Genomic DNA, 18,098 nt, shown 5'->3' on the forward strand with positions numbered 1-18,098 from the left:
TGGTTAGATAAATAAATAAATCTACCAGTCCCAGGCTAGAGAAGGGCCCATCTGGAAAACCCAAACAATACAGAAGACAAACAACAACACAAACCACAGATGGCTCTACAGGAATGACACACGAGGGTGAACTCTGGCTTTTACATTTATGTGCACGGATGTGCATGCCTATCTGCATACACCTATGAACTTGCCTCTTCCCCCTAAACTCTGAGAAGATCACAAACAGGCTTCTACTTGTTTGGATAGCCACTGCTTTCCCTTCATGGTATTGTTGATCAGTTTCATGGATCCTCCTCTGCAAAATGCTACTACCTTTTCGTTATTCCCTTTGCTTATTCATTCAACAGACATTCTGACATGTTAACCATGCCTGGCCTCATGCTGGGTGCCCTCTCATGTTTGTCTCACTGGCCTTGCTAAAACAGCCAGAGGAGAGCAGCACATTAAGGGACATGTCCCCCCCTCACTGCTGGTCCCAGCAGGTATGATAAAAAACAAACAAACAAACAAACAAACAAACAAAAAACCACCACCATCAACAACAAAATTCTGAACCCATGGACCAGCCTGGTCCCTGAGGAGTCATAACCGAACTCCTGTGACACAGCAGGGTGTGGGCACAGCCTGGCTCAAGATGTTTGGGAAGGTAGACTGCTTCTTTCACTATGGAAGCAAAATGCAGATTTTTCAACATATCTACAGGAGGAGAGAAGTCAGCTCTAGAGACAAATTGTATAATAGATAGCATCAAGCAGGCAGCATGAGCCTGCTTAGACTACCAGGTTCCTCGTGAACACACTCGAATGAGAGGTGCAGGCTCCTCAATAAGAAAAATGTTGCTGAATCCAACCACTGAGCTGAAAAGGAATGGAAGAAGTCAGGACTGGAGCGAGGTCCAGCAGACCCTTCCTGACACAGGTGGGTCACTTGTGGGTTGTGGTAGCACATAGACATGTGTAGCTCTTCCCACATGCTCACAGCGGGGCCATGCAGAAGCCAGAGCTGGGTGGGTTGGAGCAGGTCTGGCCAGGGTGTTTCAGGAGAACGAAGTCGAGCTGGGCCTGGTAATGTCCCTTCCATGATCCCCTAACTCCTCCTCTTACCACAGAATGGAGTACTAGGTGGCAAACAAAATGCAAATGTCTCTGCCTTCACAGAGGTATAGGGGAAGGGATACTTCACCTAGCAGAAAGTAAAATGAGGCCATGAAAGAAGAAGTCAGGAAGCTGTACTTCAGAAAAAAGGAAGCTGATGTCCAAGACCGGAAGTGAACTTCAGCAAAGAGCACAGGAAGGAAAAAGCGGGCAGAAAACTAGGCGGTGTTTGTAAGGAGAGCGGGGTGGTGGTGGGGACATGGCAGAATGAGGTAGGTGTGGAACGAAGTCAGAGGAGCCACAGCAGGGCTTTGCCACTGTCCCTTTAAGTGGCAGGTGGCAGCATGATCAGATGTTGTATCACTTACTTTTCTGGTTGCTGTGACAAAACAAGTGACTGAAGTGCCTCGAAGGAAGAAGGGTTTCTGCTGTCTCTCCATTGGAGGGTACCTTGGCAGCCTTGGGAAGCAACTGCAGTGGGCATGAGAGGCGACCAGTTGGGCGCATTGTTTCCACAGTGAGGAAGCAGAGAGGATAAGTCTTTTGATTTAGTCTGGGGCTGAGCTCCTGGGATGGAACTGACTACATTCAGGGTGGGTCTTCCTTTTTGGAACATCCTCTGCTCACCAGAGACCTGTTTCAGTGATGATTCTAAGCTCCACCCAGCTGCTAATGACAGGTGTAGGTCAGGGGCCCTGGGCAGATCACACTGATGGAGGCAGGGCTGGGCTGGGCTGGGCTGGGCTGGGCTGGGCCAGGGTGTGGTAGTTAAGGCAGAGCTTGCTCCTCTCACAGTGAGGCTCCACTAGAGGAAGTCCACAGGGCTTCAGAAGTCTTTTCAAGGATATTGAGAGGCCACTTGTCTGTCAGGGTGAAGGGCTGAGACAAGAGTGCTCAGCTTCTCTGCCCCTCTCCAAGATCAAAGTCAGGAACTTGCCCTGAGGATTCTGAGCCTGGAAACAGGCAGCTACAGGATCCCCACTAGTCAGAACCCGCCAGTGCTAACTGGGAGCAGAAGCTTCCTCCCCTTGCAGCTGCAGACCCTTTGATGACACACTGTTTTAGGGGACATCTGTGCTGCCTCAGGAGGTGGTTTTAGTACGCTGCATGGAAAGGTCACTTAGCACCTGGTGACAGTACTTGTTTTTTAGCAGAGCTTATTCAGCCAGAAGGACAGCCCCACGCCAAGCTTAAGGAGACAGGCACTGTTTTTCTTCACGGTGATTCAAATGTCTTTTCTTTCCATCTCTAAGTTTGATTTCCATATCTGTAAAACAGTACTAATGGCTTACAGAGCTAGAGAGATTCCCTGAGATATAGATAAGAACAAACATTTTTTTGTTGCTGTTTTTGATGGTGGTGATGCGTGCATGCCTGTGTGTGTTTGTGTGTGTGTGTATGTGTGTGTGTGTTTGTGTGTATGTGTTGGTGGTGATGTGTGTGTCTGTGCATGTGTGTGTGTGTGTGTGTGTGCGCATGTGCGCGCGCGTGTGTGTGTGTGTGCACGTGTGCGCATGTGTGTGTGTATGTGTGTGTTGTATACCTTTGTAGAGGCCAGAAGGTGATGTTGAGTATCTTCCTCTACTATTTTCTGCCTTATCTTTTGAGATAGTCTTTCAGTGCATCTGGGACTTGCTGATTCACAGCTAGATTGACTGTGGCTCTTCCTGCCTTGGTTTCCTGATTACGGGTGTATGTGACTGTGCCTGGCTTTTTATGTGGATGCTAGAGATCTGAACTCAGGCCCTAAGACTTGTGCAACAAGTCCATTCACTGGGTCATGCTCCCAGGCCCTGCTTGTGTGTGTGTGTGTGTGTGTGTGTGTGTGTGCACACGCATGTGTACTTATTGGTTACTTCGTTCATTAAATTGGCCACCACTTCTGTGTCAGGCACTGCCATGCCCTGCAAATGAACAGATGAATGAGAGCTTTGCTCTGGAGTAGATGGAGACTGCCATCCTGGCTGTATAAGACTACAATGGTAATGTAGTAGTAGGGACTTTGCAGAGGCCAAGTGGATGTGGATGATAGATATCCAAGCACAATATAGCTGACAGCCCAAAAGTGAACCAAAGGAGAAAGGATATCCCAGACAGAAAAAGAGCCAAGAGGGAGAATTACCGATGCATTACATAAACCGCATAGAGCCAGAAGATGAAGGGGGACAGATCACTTCACTGGGGACCCAGATCCTGTCCATTGAGGCTTCCCAGGTGATCAAGAAGACAACTTACAATGAAATACAAAACTATTGAAGTGACATTGAAAGCAGTAACAGAAACCACTACACATGTCTCTATAAAAGCATGCCTATGCATATCACACATGGTGGGTGTGAGATTTAACATGCAAATGGTAATGACATTGAGTGTTTATTTTATAAATATGACTGATTTGTATTTAGATTTAATTAAAAATTTACATTTATTCATTTGTGTGTGTGTGTGTGTGTGTGTGTGTGTGTGTACACATGCACATATCCATAAGTTCAGAGAAAAAAGTTGTTAGACACAGTTTTATTTTGTTTTTTGTCTATCCATGAGTTCTGGGGATCACACTCAAGCAGTCAGGCTCAGCAGCAGCATCTTTATCCAATGAGCTACCTTGTTGGCTCTAGATTATTTACTGCTGTCTCATTGAGCTATTCTTCCCTCTAGATAGCTTTTCATAAATTCTTCCCACATACTGTACAGCTACATGCCAGGGTCATGCCAGTTGTCAACATATAACCTGTTGGCATGAAGGGGGAGGAACGAAGAGTACTAGGCATTAGGATGACAGCGATGGTGAGGGTACCTCAAGTGTGGGCTCATCGGGGCAGAAGCATCTCAGAGCCAAGACTTAAAGGAAAGAGATTTGGTGGCATGTTGAGATCCAAAATTATGCCCGGGTTTGGCAGCCTCTCACTTGAGGGTGACCCTGTGGCTTAATAACCCTAAGTATTTGTTTGTCTGAAGTCTGCTTTATCAAAATGCTATTGCTATGACAGCTGCTATAAGCTTGGAACTTCAAGCCTACTTTGAAACCAGATCCCATGCTTTCTGTTCCTCATCCTATACAGAGTTACAAGCTCAGCCGATGGCTGGCATTGTTGGCAATAGACCTTCAAAGCCCTTGAACATGGACCACATACCCAGTTCCCATAATACCACAACATAAGCTCTCTGTGTATAGTGATAAACAGCCACATCAAACGGAGGCAGTTGTTGTAAAGATGATCCATACCCTCCATGTTAACAATAAGTGGAGTTAAATGTCATGACCCAGGTGTCACAAGGGGAAAAGTAGCTGAGCTGAACTGGATCTCAGGATGTCCCACTCAAGAAAGGTGACCTTATATCACTCTCAGAAACCCGGAAATGCTTCATGGTGGGATTGAACAGTCACACTGGGTGGAGTTTCTGAGCATGGCTCAGGACTCAAGTAGATTGTGCAAGAAGAAAAACCTTTGAAAGCTCCAAAGAGATGCGTGAGAAAACGGCCACCTTGATTCTGAGAGTCGTGCACTCCTCTTATGATAGTGTCCTGCTTATTTGTGTTCATAAACATACCCGGGGACTTCCAGGGTTTCTGTGTGTGTGTATGTGTGTGTGTGTGTGTGTGTGTGTGTGTGTGTGTGTGTGCATGTGAGTTCTTGAGGGAGAGAGAGGGGGAGAGGGAGAGGGGAGGGAGAGGGAGAGGGAGAGGGAGAGGGAGAGGGAGAGGGAGAGGGAGAGGGAGAGGGAGAGGGAGAGGGAGAGGGAATCAGAGTAAGAGTTAGTGTGGGAACACCAGCAACACTGAAGGGTGCATTTGGTGAATGTGTTTCTGTGGCAGACACATTCCGCTCATGGGAGAAGACGAAGGACGTCCATACAGTGCATCCTTCTCTGTGGCCAGCACCTGGATTCTTTTTTATTAGCAGAATCCCTCATGTCACTGAACTCTGGCTCTTGCAGAAGTCTTCTAGAGACACAACTTTTCTGCCCTGCTGGGGTATCCTTCTAGTCTAGTCCTTTAGCAAAGCTAACTAAGGAGGGACTGCTTGTTTGAAATGAAAAACCATTACTCATGGAAGTGCGTTCATGCGGACCCCATGCTTGCCCACTTCTGATCTACTGAGTCCTGAACCCATCAGACCAAATGCATTCTTCTCATTTCTGGCCAACTACTCAATGCTCGTCCTCACTTTGATTTGACCTCCTTGCTGCATGCCTCCTCTATGGAAGCAGAAGTTCTAGGACACGAGCCCCTGACCCATGGCCATATCCCTAGCCCTCCCTAAATGAAGACTCCCTAAATGCAGAAGATGAAGCAAAATGGCTGAACCTTCTCTGAAATTCTCTGAAACTGTGACAGTTCCCAGCTTAGGACCCAGCTGAGCTCTGCCTTTTATCCTCCCTGGCCCTCGACAGGGCTGCCATTTCCCGAACCACTGGCTATCTTTGCTGGCAAGCCAATGAGTTCACTGATGGCCCAGTTGTTTATTTTTTTATCTTTGTATACCCAGAGATGAAAGGAAGGGTCTATGAATGTGGTCTGTGGGAGGCGAGACCATTACCTGGACAAGGAAAGATCTGGAATGGTTGTCACTACTGGGAATCAGGGTCCTCTCGTGCCAGACCAACTCTGATGCCAGTCGGATGGATTATTGTGGGCCTGGGGACTGGGATTACAGTCAGCTGTGCTCTTAAGATAACAGCAGGCATCACCCTTCAGCTGGCTGGGGACTTCCTGAATCTGCCAGTTTTAAAGGTAGAGGTAATTTGCACACTTACTCGGGGTGGGGGTGGTCCCAGCTAAGACAACCTCAAGGACACACACTAGCTGAACTTCTCACCTTCTAGTGCATTCAGAGCTTAAAAAGAGGAGTTTTAAGGCCATCAGTCGGCTCGCAGAACTTGTAGATACTGACAGAGAACACAGGACCAGACATGACATCGGGTTATTAAATTAGTGTCTTTTCAGAAACAGTAAAGGTCTATTGGGCTCCTCATGGACTCGAAGGTTTGATTAAGTGTCTCTGCAGGCAGAGCTCTTGTTCTCAGGATGATGCTGTCAAAGAACTGCGGCATAGTCTTAAAAGTGTAGATATATGGCAAGGAGAGTGGAGCCACCTTACAGCCAGTGTGGCCTGGGGCAATGAAGACGTGTGGGGTTAGTCAAAGCCTGGGACCATCACCTGCCTCAAGTGCACCTCATCCTTTACCTGCCTACCTTGACTTTGATTTGATCCCAGGGAGATGCTGGGGATGCCTCGGAATGTTGCCTGTGTGGGGGCTAAAGGCTTTACAAAAGGTTACTGCTCACCCATCTTCCTCCCATCCCAACTTCTCTAAGAGGAGGGACATGAGCCTGGCTCAGGCCCAGGTACCAACTGTCATGTCTAAACTCCAGAAGGTACTCTGGCGGATCCAAGTACGTTAGGGAAGACCATAAGCTTAAGTAGCCCCCTTGGGGTGTGTGTGTGTGTGTGTGTGTGTGTGTGTGTGTGTGTGTGTGTGTGTGAAAGAGAGCAGGAGAGGATGAATGGGGAGCATGGAGTGTGTGTGTGTGTGTGTGTGTGTGTGCGCACGCGTGTGTGTGTGTGTGTGTGTGTGTGCGTGTGTGTGTGTGTGTGTGCGTGCGTGCGTGCGTGCATGTGTGTGTGTGTGTGCGTGTGTGAAAGAGAGCAGGAGAGGATGAATGGGGAGCATGGAGCAGCCTGAGGCTGCTGAGTTATATTCAGTATCACAGTCATTTCCTAAGCCTTTAAGGGGCTGTGCTGACAGCAGAAACAACCCAGAAGAGATCTTTCTCAGTTGACATTATTTGCACCATGCCATTTTCTCAGACAAGCTGCATTTGTTTATTCCCCACCTTTTAAAAGTATAGAGCTTTGCTGTTGCCCCCAAAGCGAGACTCTCGTACAGTAACCACTGGGATTTCATCAATTCATGGCAGTTACCTTATTTATGCATTCATTAAATATGTCTGATCCCAAGTCAAGCACAAACTTTGTGTGGGCCAATCATGTCAAACTCTCCAACCCTCCAGCAGCCACCCCTCCCCTCACCCCATCACAATATCCTTATTGTTCTGACCAGCAAGTTCTGGCCTCTTACCTCTCAGTTGCTGGAAACAGGAGGCACTGCTGTCTGGCTCCAGAGGGTGTCTCAGGACCCCATTGCTGGGCTTGGGCCTCTCATATTCTCTTTCTGGGAGCATGGCCTGCTCACTCTCCATGCCGGGGTCTGAGTGTGGGGGCAGGGATTGTGGGAACCCAAACATCAGGAGGGACGAGAAGAAGAGCAAGGCACCGCAGAGCAGAAAGCCGCCCCACCAGGCTCCGATCCAACGCGGGTCATCTGGAGTGATGTCCAGGTTACCTGCCAAAAGAAAGAGCAGAGCTTAGTAGGCGTGTGGGCTGTGGGGACTGTGATGAAGAGAGATGGCCAGAGCACCGAGTTCATGGGCTACAGAGCTTGATGGAAGTGGGTGGGGCTCTGGGCTGGGAAACTATCTGCTCCCTGTCAGTGCCCCAGTTTCTGCCATTACTGGGGACCGAGCATGTTTCCCCTTCATTTTCTTGTCTGCTTCACGCTTATAATCTGTCTAAATAAAAACAGCGAGGAGCCAGACAGCCAAGGCAGGAATTGACTCATCTTGCTGCACTGCCAAGCTGAGTCTACAAAAACACAAGCAAACAGTCACTATCCAAGGGTAGGCTGTCACTACATCTATGCTCTCTCACCTGGAACAGTTTGTCTGAAAACTCATTCCATCCCTCACAGCGTGGGTTACATCAGGCTCACGGCTAAGATGGGCACATGCGGAATGCGATTCGAGAAAATGGATGTCCAGAACGCATGCATTGAAATCCTACCCCATTCTGAGTCTTTCTGAACCCCATGCCTCAGTTTGCTAATCTACAAACACTGATGAGGAGGACTCTGTAGAGTCCTTTGGAAGAGCCAGAAAGCCACACCAGACATGTGTTCCTATACTTGGCTGATGCCAATCTGTCACTTACGATAGGGTTCTTTGTCCCCAAGCTTCTACTGGCTAGCCTGACTCAAGTCTTGAGTGTGGACCCCAGCCCTCTGTTAGAAAGCTCTGGCACAGCTCCAGTGCTCAGAGGCACCACAAATATCTGTGCAGTTTGGCTGCGTGGACTCGGGCTGTTTGGTACCAGCATCCTTTGATCTGCCAGTGGAAGTCACAGGAACGGAAGATCACTGTAGCTTCCTCCTCATCTTTGGCGTTCCCTTTTAGAGCTGCCCTGCAAAGTAGCAAGTTCAGGTGGGCTACCTAGAAATGTCACTTTGGTGATAAACCATGCTCCCAGAGCCTAAAAGGAGGTTCTTGGAGACCTGGGTGATTGTGTGTGAGGCGAGAACAATGGGGCTGTAGCTTGAGGCCAGATGGATGAACAGTGTGGGGAAGAGTGATGACTGCAGACACCAGATGAGCACTTCACCATTTATAAAGTGGCCCCAGCCCCCTCAGACTCCTAAGGACAACACCAGCCATCACTTTCCCAGGGGTTCCTCTGCCCTAGGAGTCACACACAACACACTCCTGTTATTTCAGTGAATCCTTCCTACAAGCCTACAGAATAGGATCTTTCCTTGTCTCCATTTTAGATTGGTATGGAAACTAAGGCTTAGAGATCCTAGGTTCTTTACCCAGGATCACACGAGTGCAGCCTAGAACACAGAGATCTTGACACAGAGGCTCCCACACTTGGCACTACTTTTTAGATTTCCTTTTAGCTGTTCTTAATCCCTTTGTGTCCCCCAGAGGACCTGGCTGAATGCTTGATTTCTGTACTCTACGCAATAGGCCCATGACTACCAAGAGTTCTGGTAATGTGCAAATTGGCTTTGGGATATTGATAACCTCTACCCTGAATACCATGACTGATGCTCTGTGGCCCTCGCTGTGCTAAGATGGACCATTTGCTTTTGTGAAGCCATGGAGAGGAGAGAGCTGTAGAGGGCTGATGGGGGTGGGGGCCCAAATCCCAGCTCTGATGCTCACTAGCCTGAGCACACCCTAAGCCCTTTCATCATTTATGAAATGAGAGTGTCACCCCCCCCCCCCGACCCCGAGAATGGCTGTAAGGATGAAAGCTTCCAGGCAAGAATCCTCTGGCGCATGCGGGCGCTTCAGATAGGGCAGCTCTTATTATTCCCCCCTTTCTGCTTCTAAGTGTATGAATGAACATTTCCCTGTATGGGTTTTATTTTGAAATAGTTCACCAGGGCCCTGGAAACCCAAGGTGATTCTGGAAGCATCTTCATGCAAATGAGGGAAAAGAAAAGGAAGTACAATTGCCTGGGGTGGCTGAATACTGCTGTTTTCACTAGTCACTTACTGTGTTTCTTCACCTGCTGCCAAGCAAGGGATGAAAACAAAGAAGGGAGCCTCCACTCCCTACAGGCTCCAGATGTGAGCAAAGGCAGAGACATCCTAGCAGTTGTTGGAGGGGAACAAAATTAGTGCTGTGTAGAAAGTCGCCGGCAATCAGTGATTCTCTTGGATGTGTGGGAAAGCATCCTGGGGAGATGGGCTGGCACTGGCTATATGAGCTGTCTGTGTCACGGTCTTCCCTATGAGCATGCATGCACAAAGCCGACTGCTCAAGAATGGAAAGACAGCAAGGAACATGTCACCTGGGTCAAAACCATAGCACGCCCACCATTTGTGTCAGCTCAGAGGAGGCTTACGGGAAGGCACGGGGAGGGTCAAGTTCATAAAAGCGTTGGTGGCTCTCCTGGGTGCTCCCCAGGAGGGGATTACTCACCCAGGGCACTGTGGCAGGAGAGAAAAAGCACGCCTAGGGGACAGCAGTCAGCTTCAGTGTGTGCATGGGAGAGGCGTAGTGAGTGAGTTTCTATCTGACTTAAGGAAGACAGCTTAAGCTTGAACCTGTATGGGAAACTCTACACCAAGTATCAGTGCATGTGGAAATGCATGTGTGCTTTAAGGTGCTTGTTGTGTGGGTGCATAAAGGTGCCTGTAGAGGCCGGAGGTCAACCTTGGGCATTACTCTTTTGAAGCTAGCTACTCTGTTTTATGAGTCAGAATCTCTTATTGGTGTGCGGCTCATCCATTTGGCCATGCTGGCTGTCCAGCAAGCTCCACCACGGATTTTCTTGTCCATGCCTCTCCACTGCTGTGATCACAAACATGCACCATTATACTTATGTCTTCCTGGAGCCAGGGCTTTACCAACTGAGCCAACCCTCAAACTCCTCAAGTAATATTTTTTTATGAGGAATTTTGACACTTAACAGGGGGAAAAAACCCTCTCTACTTGTGCGGCCATTGTCAATGCTCAGGAGACATCATTCTAGAATGGCTGATATTGAGACAGATTTCTTTTCTTTTGACTCTTTTCTTTTTATTATTAGATATTTTCTTCATTTACATTTCAAATGCTATCCAGAAAGTCTCCTATACCCTCCCCCCACCCTACTCCCTCCCACCCTGCCCACCCCCACTCCCGCTTCCTGGCCCTGGTATTCCCCTGTACTGGGGCATATAATCTTCCGACAGTTTCTCTGTGTGTTCTGGCAAAGAACCAAATGGCAGGTGACATTCATGCCTATGTGTAGACCAGCTCTTCTTCTGGCTACATAGAGCATATGCCTGTTCCTCCCCCAACAGAGCAGAGTTTTACAGAGGAAAGAGTGAACAGGGGAACATACTTCACTTATGAGTATGATTGTACATGTGCTGGGTATGAGGGTATGATTGTACATGTGCTAGGTATGACTGCATGTGCTGGGTATGACTGCATGTGCTGGGTATGACTGTACATGTGCTGGGTATGATTGTACATGTGCTGGGTATGACTGCATGTGCTGGGTATGACTGTACATATGCTGGGTATGACTGCATGTGCTGGGTATGACTGTACATGTGCTGGGTATGACTGCATGTGCTGGGTATGACTGTCCATGTGCTGGGTATGACAGTACATGTGCTGGGTATGACTGCATGTGCTGGGTATGACTGTACATGTGCTGGGTATGATTGTACATGTGCTGGGTATGACTGCATGTGCTGGGTATGACAGTACATGTGCTGGGTATGACTGTCCATGTGCTGGGTATGACTGTACATGTGCTGGGTATGACTGCATGTGCTGGGTATGACTGCATGTGCTGGGTATGACTGCATGTGCTGGGTATGACTGCATGTGCTGGGTATGACAGTACATGTGCTGGGTATGACTGCATGTGCTGGGTATGACTGTGCATGTGCTGGGTATGACAGTACATGTGCTGGGTATGACTGTCCATGTGCTGGGTATGACTGTCCATGTGCTGGGTATGACTGTCCATGTGCTGGGTATGACTGTACATGTGCTGGGTATGATTGTACATGTGCTGGGTATGACTGTGCATGTGCTGGGTATGACTGTACATGTGCTGGGTATGACTGTCCATGTGCTGGGTATGAGTGTGCATGTGCTGGGTATGACTGTGCATGTGCTGGGTATGACTGTGCATGTGCTGGGTATGACAGTACATGTGCTGGGTATGACTGTCCATGTGCTGGGTATGACTGTACATGTGCTGGGTATGACTGTCCATGTGCTGGGTATGACTGTCCATGTGCTGGGTATGACTGTACATGTGCTGGGTATGACTGTACATGTGCTGGGTATGACTGCATGTGCTGGGTATGACTGTCCATGTGCTGGGTATGATTGTACATGTGCTGGGTATGACTGTGCATGTGCTGGGTATGACTGTCCATGTGCTGGGTATGACTGTACATGTGCTGGGTATGACTGTCCATGTGCTGGGTATGACTGTACATGTGCTGGGTATGACTGTCCATGTACTGGGTATGACTGTACATGTGCTGGGTATGACTGTACATGTGCTGGGTATGACTGTCCATGTGCTGGGTATGACTGTGCATGTGCTGGGTATGACTGTGCATGTGCTGGGTATGACTGTACATGTGTTGGGTATGACTATCCATGTGCTGGGTATGACTGTCCATGTGCTGGGTATGACTGTGCATGTGCTGGGTATGACTGCATGTGCTGGGTATGACTGTACATGTGCTGGGTATGGCTATACATGTGCTGGGTATGACTATCCATGTGCTGGGTATGACTGTACATGTTCTTGGGTATGACTGTGCATGTGCTGGGTATGACTGTCCATGTGCTGGTGTGTGGTTCCCGAGTTTCTTCATCCCAGGAGGACTACATTAATGAAACGTTCCTATTGACCAGCTGCAGATACTTGACAGGAACAAGTTTAAAATTCTACCACCCTAAGCCACAGATTAGGGGATATGTTTGTTACTGTAGCATGGTCAAGCCTACCCCAACTAGTATGAATGTCTTGGGGGAACAGACATTTGTAGCGACAGCAGTCCTGGAGAAACCTAGACAGAAAAAAGTACTGTTTCAGGTTGGAATGGGGCAGCAAAGCTTGAGAATCTATTTTTCTATCTGGTTCTAGTTCCTGTATTGACTTTTCAAGCTTGTTTTCAGTCTGTTTGAAGGTGGCTGCTTGTGAGATGTCCAGAGCAAAACTGAAAAGCACCAATCACTCTCGTTTACTCAGACACATCAATATACCGATGACATAAGAGTGGGATGGTGACTCAGGCCGAGGAGAAGCAGGTTGACAGAGAAAGGGCTCAGCAGCCACTTGCTTACCCTTGGATACTCTAGGCGCTTAGGGAAAAAGGATTTTCATTTTCAAGGGGGTTCTGTCAGTCAAAAGGGAGAGACTTTGAAAGAAATGAAACCGTACCACAATCTTCCATCTGTGCCTGTGTGGGATATGTCTGTCAGGAGATGGGACAGAGCTGAGATTGTCTTTGCAAGTGTCTCAGACATGTATAGACTCTCCCTCCTTAGAAGACCCATTTCTTTATTTGTGTGTGCACGCATGTTTTATGTGTGTTTTTTTTTTTTTTTTTTGGCATGGGCACAAGGGTGTGTCCATGCCCCCTTGGAGTTCAGAGCATGATAACCACATATATTCTTCTGTTGTCTTCTGTACTTTATTGCCTTGAGACAGGGCCTCACACTGACCTGGAAGCTTGCCGCTTTGGCTGGGCTGGCTGGCTATCATGCTCTGGGGATCTGTCTGTCTGTCACTGCCCTCCAATACTGGGGCTTTAAGCATTGTGTAGCTTTGCCTGGCTTTTACACACGGGTGCTGGGGATTCAAACTCAAGATCTTCAGCTCACATAGAAAGTCTTCTACCCACTTAGCCATCTCTCCTAACCCAGCAAGTGGCTTAGGCCTACTTGTGTCCTGTTTTGGCATCTAGACTCTGGATTGCTTTTATTGTTTTTTAGTTCTGTTGTACAAAGGAAGCAAGATGCTAACAGTTGTTTGTCACCTCTGAAAAGAGCAAGTGACTACAAGGAGCCTATCAGGGCTCTGTCCCCATTTCTAAGGTAAAAAAGAAGAAAATCAGATGAAGCAGGCTGAAGCCAGCACACATCTCATTAACAGGCCTACCCACGAGACTGTGAGAACTCTGGCTCAAAGCAAATTGGGGACAGTCCCTTCTTTCTCTTGGGCCATATACTAAAGGCCATTATGGCTCTCCGGGTATTTTTAAGTTCATGTACCTATTTGCTTAAAGTATATCAGACTTTTGCTATGGGACTCGGGAATTTCAAGAGTATCATTAAGTGACAAACCTAATTAGAAAGTGGAGGTGGTGAGGGTGTGGGGCATTCCATATCCCAGCCATCCAGCTAATGAGTCCACCAAACTGAAGGAAGCTGGCTGCGGCGCTAGTCCTCTCAAAAAGCAGAGGAGGAAGCCTAGCTGGTGACCTTTTCCCATAAGCACATGGGCTATAGCATCTTGTTGCAGCTACCAATGCCATGCAGCTGTCTGCAGGGCCAGCTGGTGTGCGCGTGACTCTGGAATGGTGTCCACATGTGTGCTGGTGACGTTCAAACAACTAGGAAAAGATCCATGGGAGGGAGTAAACTTGATTAAGTACAGGTTTCAGTGAGGCAAGTTGCTAGGCTGAGAGAAAGAGTTGAGAATCAGGGCTGAAAGCATGCTGGATCCCTTGGTAACTGCAGACGCTAGTAGACTTCACAGATGCGCCATAGTATCTAACCTTTATAGCACGCTTCCTATATTCAAGACATTGTCTGGGTTGAATGTGTGGTTTTCTTGCATTAGCCACACACAGTCTCAAGGAGGAATGGCTGCCCCAGGATCACAGAGCTCACGGGAGTATGATCTGGATTCACAGGATTCTAGACTCTCAGGGCACACAATGCCTTATCAAATAGAAGCTACACTTCCCGACAAGGTCCCAAGTTCCCAACAAGACAGCACAGGCACACCTTTAATAACTGTTTAACCGTGGCAGCTGCTGTTCCTAAATCTCCCTGCAATAAACCCACACGGCTAATGCTGGTCGATTCAGTGCTTGGGGGCACACCCTGAAACCGAGCCCCGTCGTCAAGGTTCTGTGTTCACGGTCAAACTTTAGTTTCAACAAGACATTCTGAAGAGAGATCTCTGCAAGTCTCATCCCTTCTTCCCCAGCCCTCACAGGATGGAGCAGTGGAGCCACACAGAATCAAACCCAGATGAAAGGCCAGCCACCGAGTCCCATGCCTAAGCCTGACCAGATGAGCCTCTGCTGCCCACCTCCACCCCCTCTTGGGGCTCTTCTGCCACTCTGCTGGCTCATTCCTGCAAGTAACCTGCTCTCCTGCTCCCACAGCTGCACTGACTCCCAGGCCCCAGGCAAGCCTCCTTTCTCTTGGCGCTGTTGCTTCCTTAGCAACCTCCGTGTCAGGGGAAAGTACACTTTCCTTCCATTTGTCCCACAGTACGGGCCTTCCATAGACACCTTTGCCACCTCCACATAAATTCCAGGGAAGGCAGGGATTGCTTTCCCTGCATGCTCCCCAACCCCAGATTCCAGAGATGCATGTGGCTCTAGGCATACAGGCATTCATGTAGAGTATAACATTTGTATATGGTGGGCAGCCCTAAAGAAGAGCTATCCTTAGGACCCTTAAAGGACATAGAAATCCTGCCTCAAAATACAGCCAAATGCACCAGACACGACAAGGTTCTGCCACAAGGGCAGAAACAATGAAAATTGCTTGGAAAGGAGATTTTCCTGGTTGAGTCCCTAACTAGTGGTGCTCTTCTGCCCTCTAGTGATGATAATCAGCACTGACTTTCATGTACCTTCAAGAAGCTGTGGGACTCACAGACATCCTCTCTTAGCAAAGGTTCTCTGGTCACCTTGTGCTCAGGAAGGCTGCCATCAGTAAGACATGGAGACAGTAAGGAAAAGTGTCCATCTGAGGTGTACACAGAGGCATTAATGCCAATCAAGGGTGGAGGAGGTCGCTTAACTTCTCACAGGGCTTAGGGGACAAGAAGAGATGATGACAACTCGAAGGGGTCCTTAGTGCTGTCATCCTCTTGGCAAGCTGAGGGCCTGTAGGTGATAGGTTAAGTGCTCCCAGCTGCCATTCTATCCATGGCTTCTGCAGGCACTGAGAGAGGAGGCTCTTTCATGAAGTCTGGGAGAGGGGATCATGAGTGGGAAAAATCTGCCACATGGCACAGGAGACTTGGTTTGTATACAAATGCGCCTCCACTGGTCGGGTCAGACCCCTCCCCTTCCGGATCTGAGATCCAGATCCCTCCCCTTCCGTACCTGAGTCTCCTCCCCTTCCGTACCTGAGATTCAGGATCCTCACTAATTTGATGAAAGATCTGAAAGTGCGTGCTGCCCAAGGTTCTTTCTGGCTCAGACATTCTGGCCACCCCCTAGGCCTCACTTTGATGGGTCACTCCTGATAACACAAATGGCCAATACAAAACATATCACACATCGCTTTCCAAGGCAGCTTTCCCAAGGAGCTTCCAGTCTCCTCCAGCCCCTGGCTGCCCCTGGAGAGTGCTGCCTTTGGCACACCAGTTGGAGCTAGCTTTTCTGTCTGCAGGAGATGGCAGCTGACTTTTTATTGAGCGTCCCTTAGCAGCCCATCCTTGCTTGCTAGAGTGGACTTCAAAGGGCCAGGCAGCTGGAAGACAGGGGCATTTCATCCCTTCCTGTCCAGGCCTAGCACTTGGCAGGAACAAATAAGGCTGCGTCTGATTTTATTTTCTACTTGGAAATTTGTAACATCATTAGAGACAAGTAAATATATCAGTGGGATTAATGGACTGAATCAGAGAGCAACTTGATTGGATTTAAGACCACATTATTTCTTTGGGGTGAATTAGTAAATTTAGCACTGTCAAGAGATGATGGATTGGGAACCCAGGGACTGAGAGTTCTTATTGATCCGGAGAACAGATCAGCCCAAGAAGCAGCATCAGCTCTCCCCTCCCCCATCTGCCTGCAGGGAGAGGAGAGGAAGGGAATGGGGCTTTGTTACTGATGAAACTATGTAGAAATCCCGTGTTCTCTTTCAGACAGTGGCCACAATAGTTGTAAGCATAAGGCTGTTAACAGATCTCAGCTGATGCCCTTATGATGTTCCATAGACCCAAAGAGGCCTTTCTGGAGTGGGTGTGGCATTTTTGTAGGAGGTCTGTCACTGGGCTTTGAGGTCTGAGAAAATTAAGCCAGGCCGAGTGGCTCAGTGACTTCCTTCTGTCTGTGGATCCAGAGGAGAGCTCTCAGCTACCTCTCCAGCACCATGTCTGCCTGCATACTGCCATGCTTCCTGCCATGACAATGATGGACTAAATCTCTGAACTGTAAGCCAGCCCTAATGAAATATTTTCCTTTATAAGAGTTGCCATGGTCATGTTAACTCTTTACAGGAACAGAAACCCTAACTAAGACACCCCCAAATCCTTGCCTCCACCTGGAATTCATATTCTTATATCTAGCTTAACCATGGCTCTGTGTAACTGGCTCTTTTCCAGGAAAGAATGACACAGACATTACATGCTGTCAGGAGGATTGGTGACAGACTCTTGTAGAGAGGACCAGGAGGGTCAGCCTGGCCACCACTGCATGGACTCTGAGGTGGATCCTTTCCTTTTCGGTCTGCAGACTTGGTTACACCCCACTAAAGCTGCTCCTGAGTCCTAGACCCACTTCAGAACCGTGAGACAACAGCCAGGTGTGGTGGCACACACCTTTAATTCCAGCACGTGGGAGACAGAGGCATATCTCAGTGAGTTCGAAGCCAGCCTGGTCCACAGAGTTCCGGGACAGCCAAAAACCAAAAGAAAAAAAGAAAAAAAAAAGTTAGCTATGAGACGAGGTGTTTCCTTCATGGGTAACTTTACATACGACTCTACATATGTTATAGACTTGCGCTGGTAATGAGCAGGATGCATTACTTCTGATCACAGACTTTAAGGACCAGTGTATAATGTCCTGCCTGGAAATTATAAACACTGGGATCAGGATAAACATCTGTGGGTCTGGGCCCCAAAACAGCCATAGAGAGCTAAGTCCCACGTCTTTCCAACACCAATCTGTGTTGAACAAGTTATCTACCAAATTAATTTTCAGCATATCCAAATCAGTAAAATGTGAGGACTATTTGTTACCACAGAGCAGCCATGATGGTCAAGCCCTTTTGCCAGTGGAATGTGCTGGGGGAAGGGGGGTGCAAGCCTCTGGGTATGCCCAAGAGGGATTATGTATTCATTGAGGTGGGATGATCCACCCACTTACCCACTGCAGGTAGCAGCATTACCCTGGTTGGGTTTTTGGAATGACTAAAAAGAATAAATTTGTGATGCTTTTCTGCCCTCTTGTGGTAAGAGGAAGCAACAACTCTCAAGTACCTAAAGGAAAGGAGGACTAATAGAAATGGATTATTATTTTGCTGTAAAGAAAAGTACTTTGCTCCTTCTTAGAATTGGGAACAAAACACCCATGGAAGGAGTTACAGAAACAAAGTTTGGAGCTGTGACGAAAGGATGGACCATCTAGAGACTGCCATATCCAGGGATCCACCCCATAATCAGCTTCCAAACGCTGACACCATTGCATATACTAGCAAGATTTTGCTGAAAGGACCCAGA

General features: G+C 48.2%; 1 protein-coding gene across 2 annotated transcripts in view; it reads right to left on the reverse strand.

Moving 5' to 3' along the window:
• Window positions 1-18,098, reverse strand: part of Slco3a1 (solute carrier organic anion transporter family, member 3a1) — a 279,363-nt gene that overhangs the window by 64,049 nt on the left and 197,216 nt on the right. For both annotated transcript variants that reach the window (NM_001038643.1, NM_023908.2), the window contains exon 4: window positions 7,182-7,445. In NM_001038643.1, coding sequence (NP_001033732.1) covers window positions 7,182-7,445 — 264 coding nt within the window. The remainder of the gene's footprint in view (window positions 1-7,181; window positions 7,446-18,098) is intronic.

This window comes from Mus musculus, chromosome 7 (assembly GCF_000001635.26).
Source record: "Mus musculus strain C57BL/6J chromosome 7, GRCm38.p6 C57BL/6J".
Taxonomy (NCBI): Eukaryota; Metazoa; Chordata; class Mammalia; order Rodentia; family Muridae; genus Mus; species Mus musculus.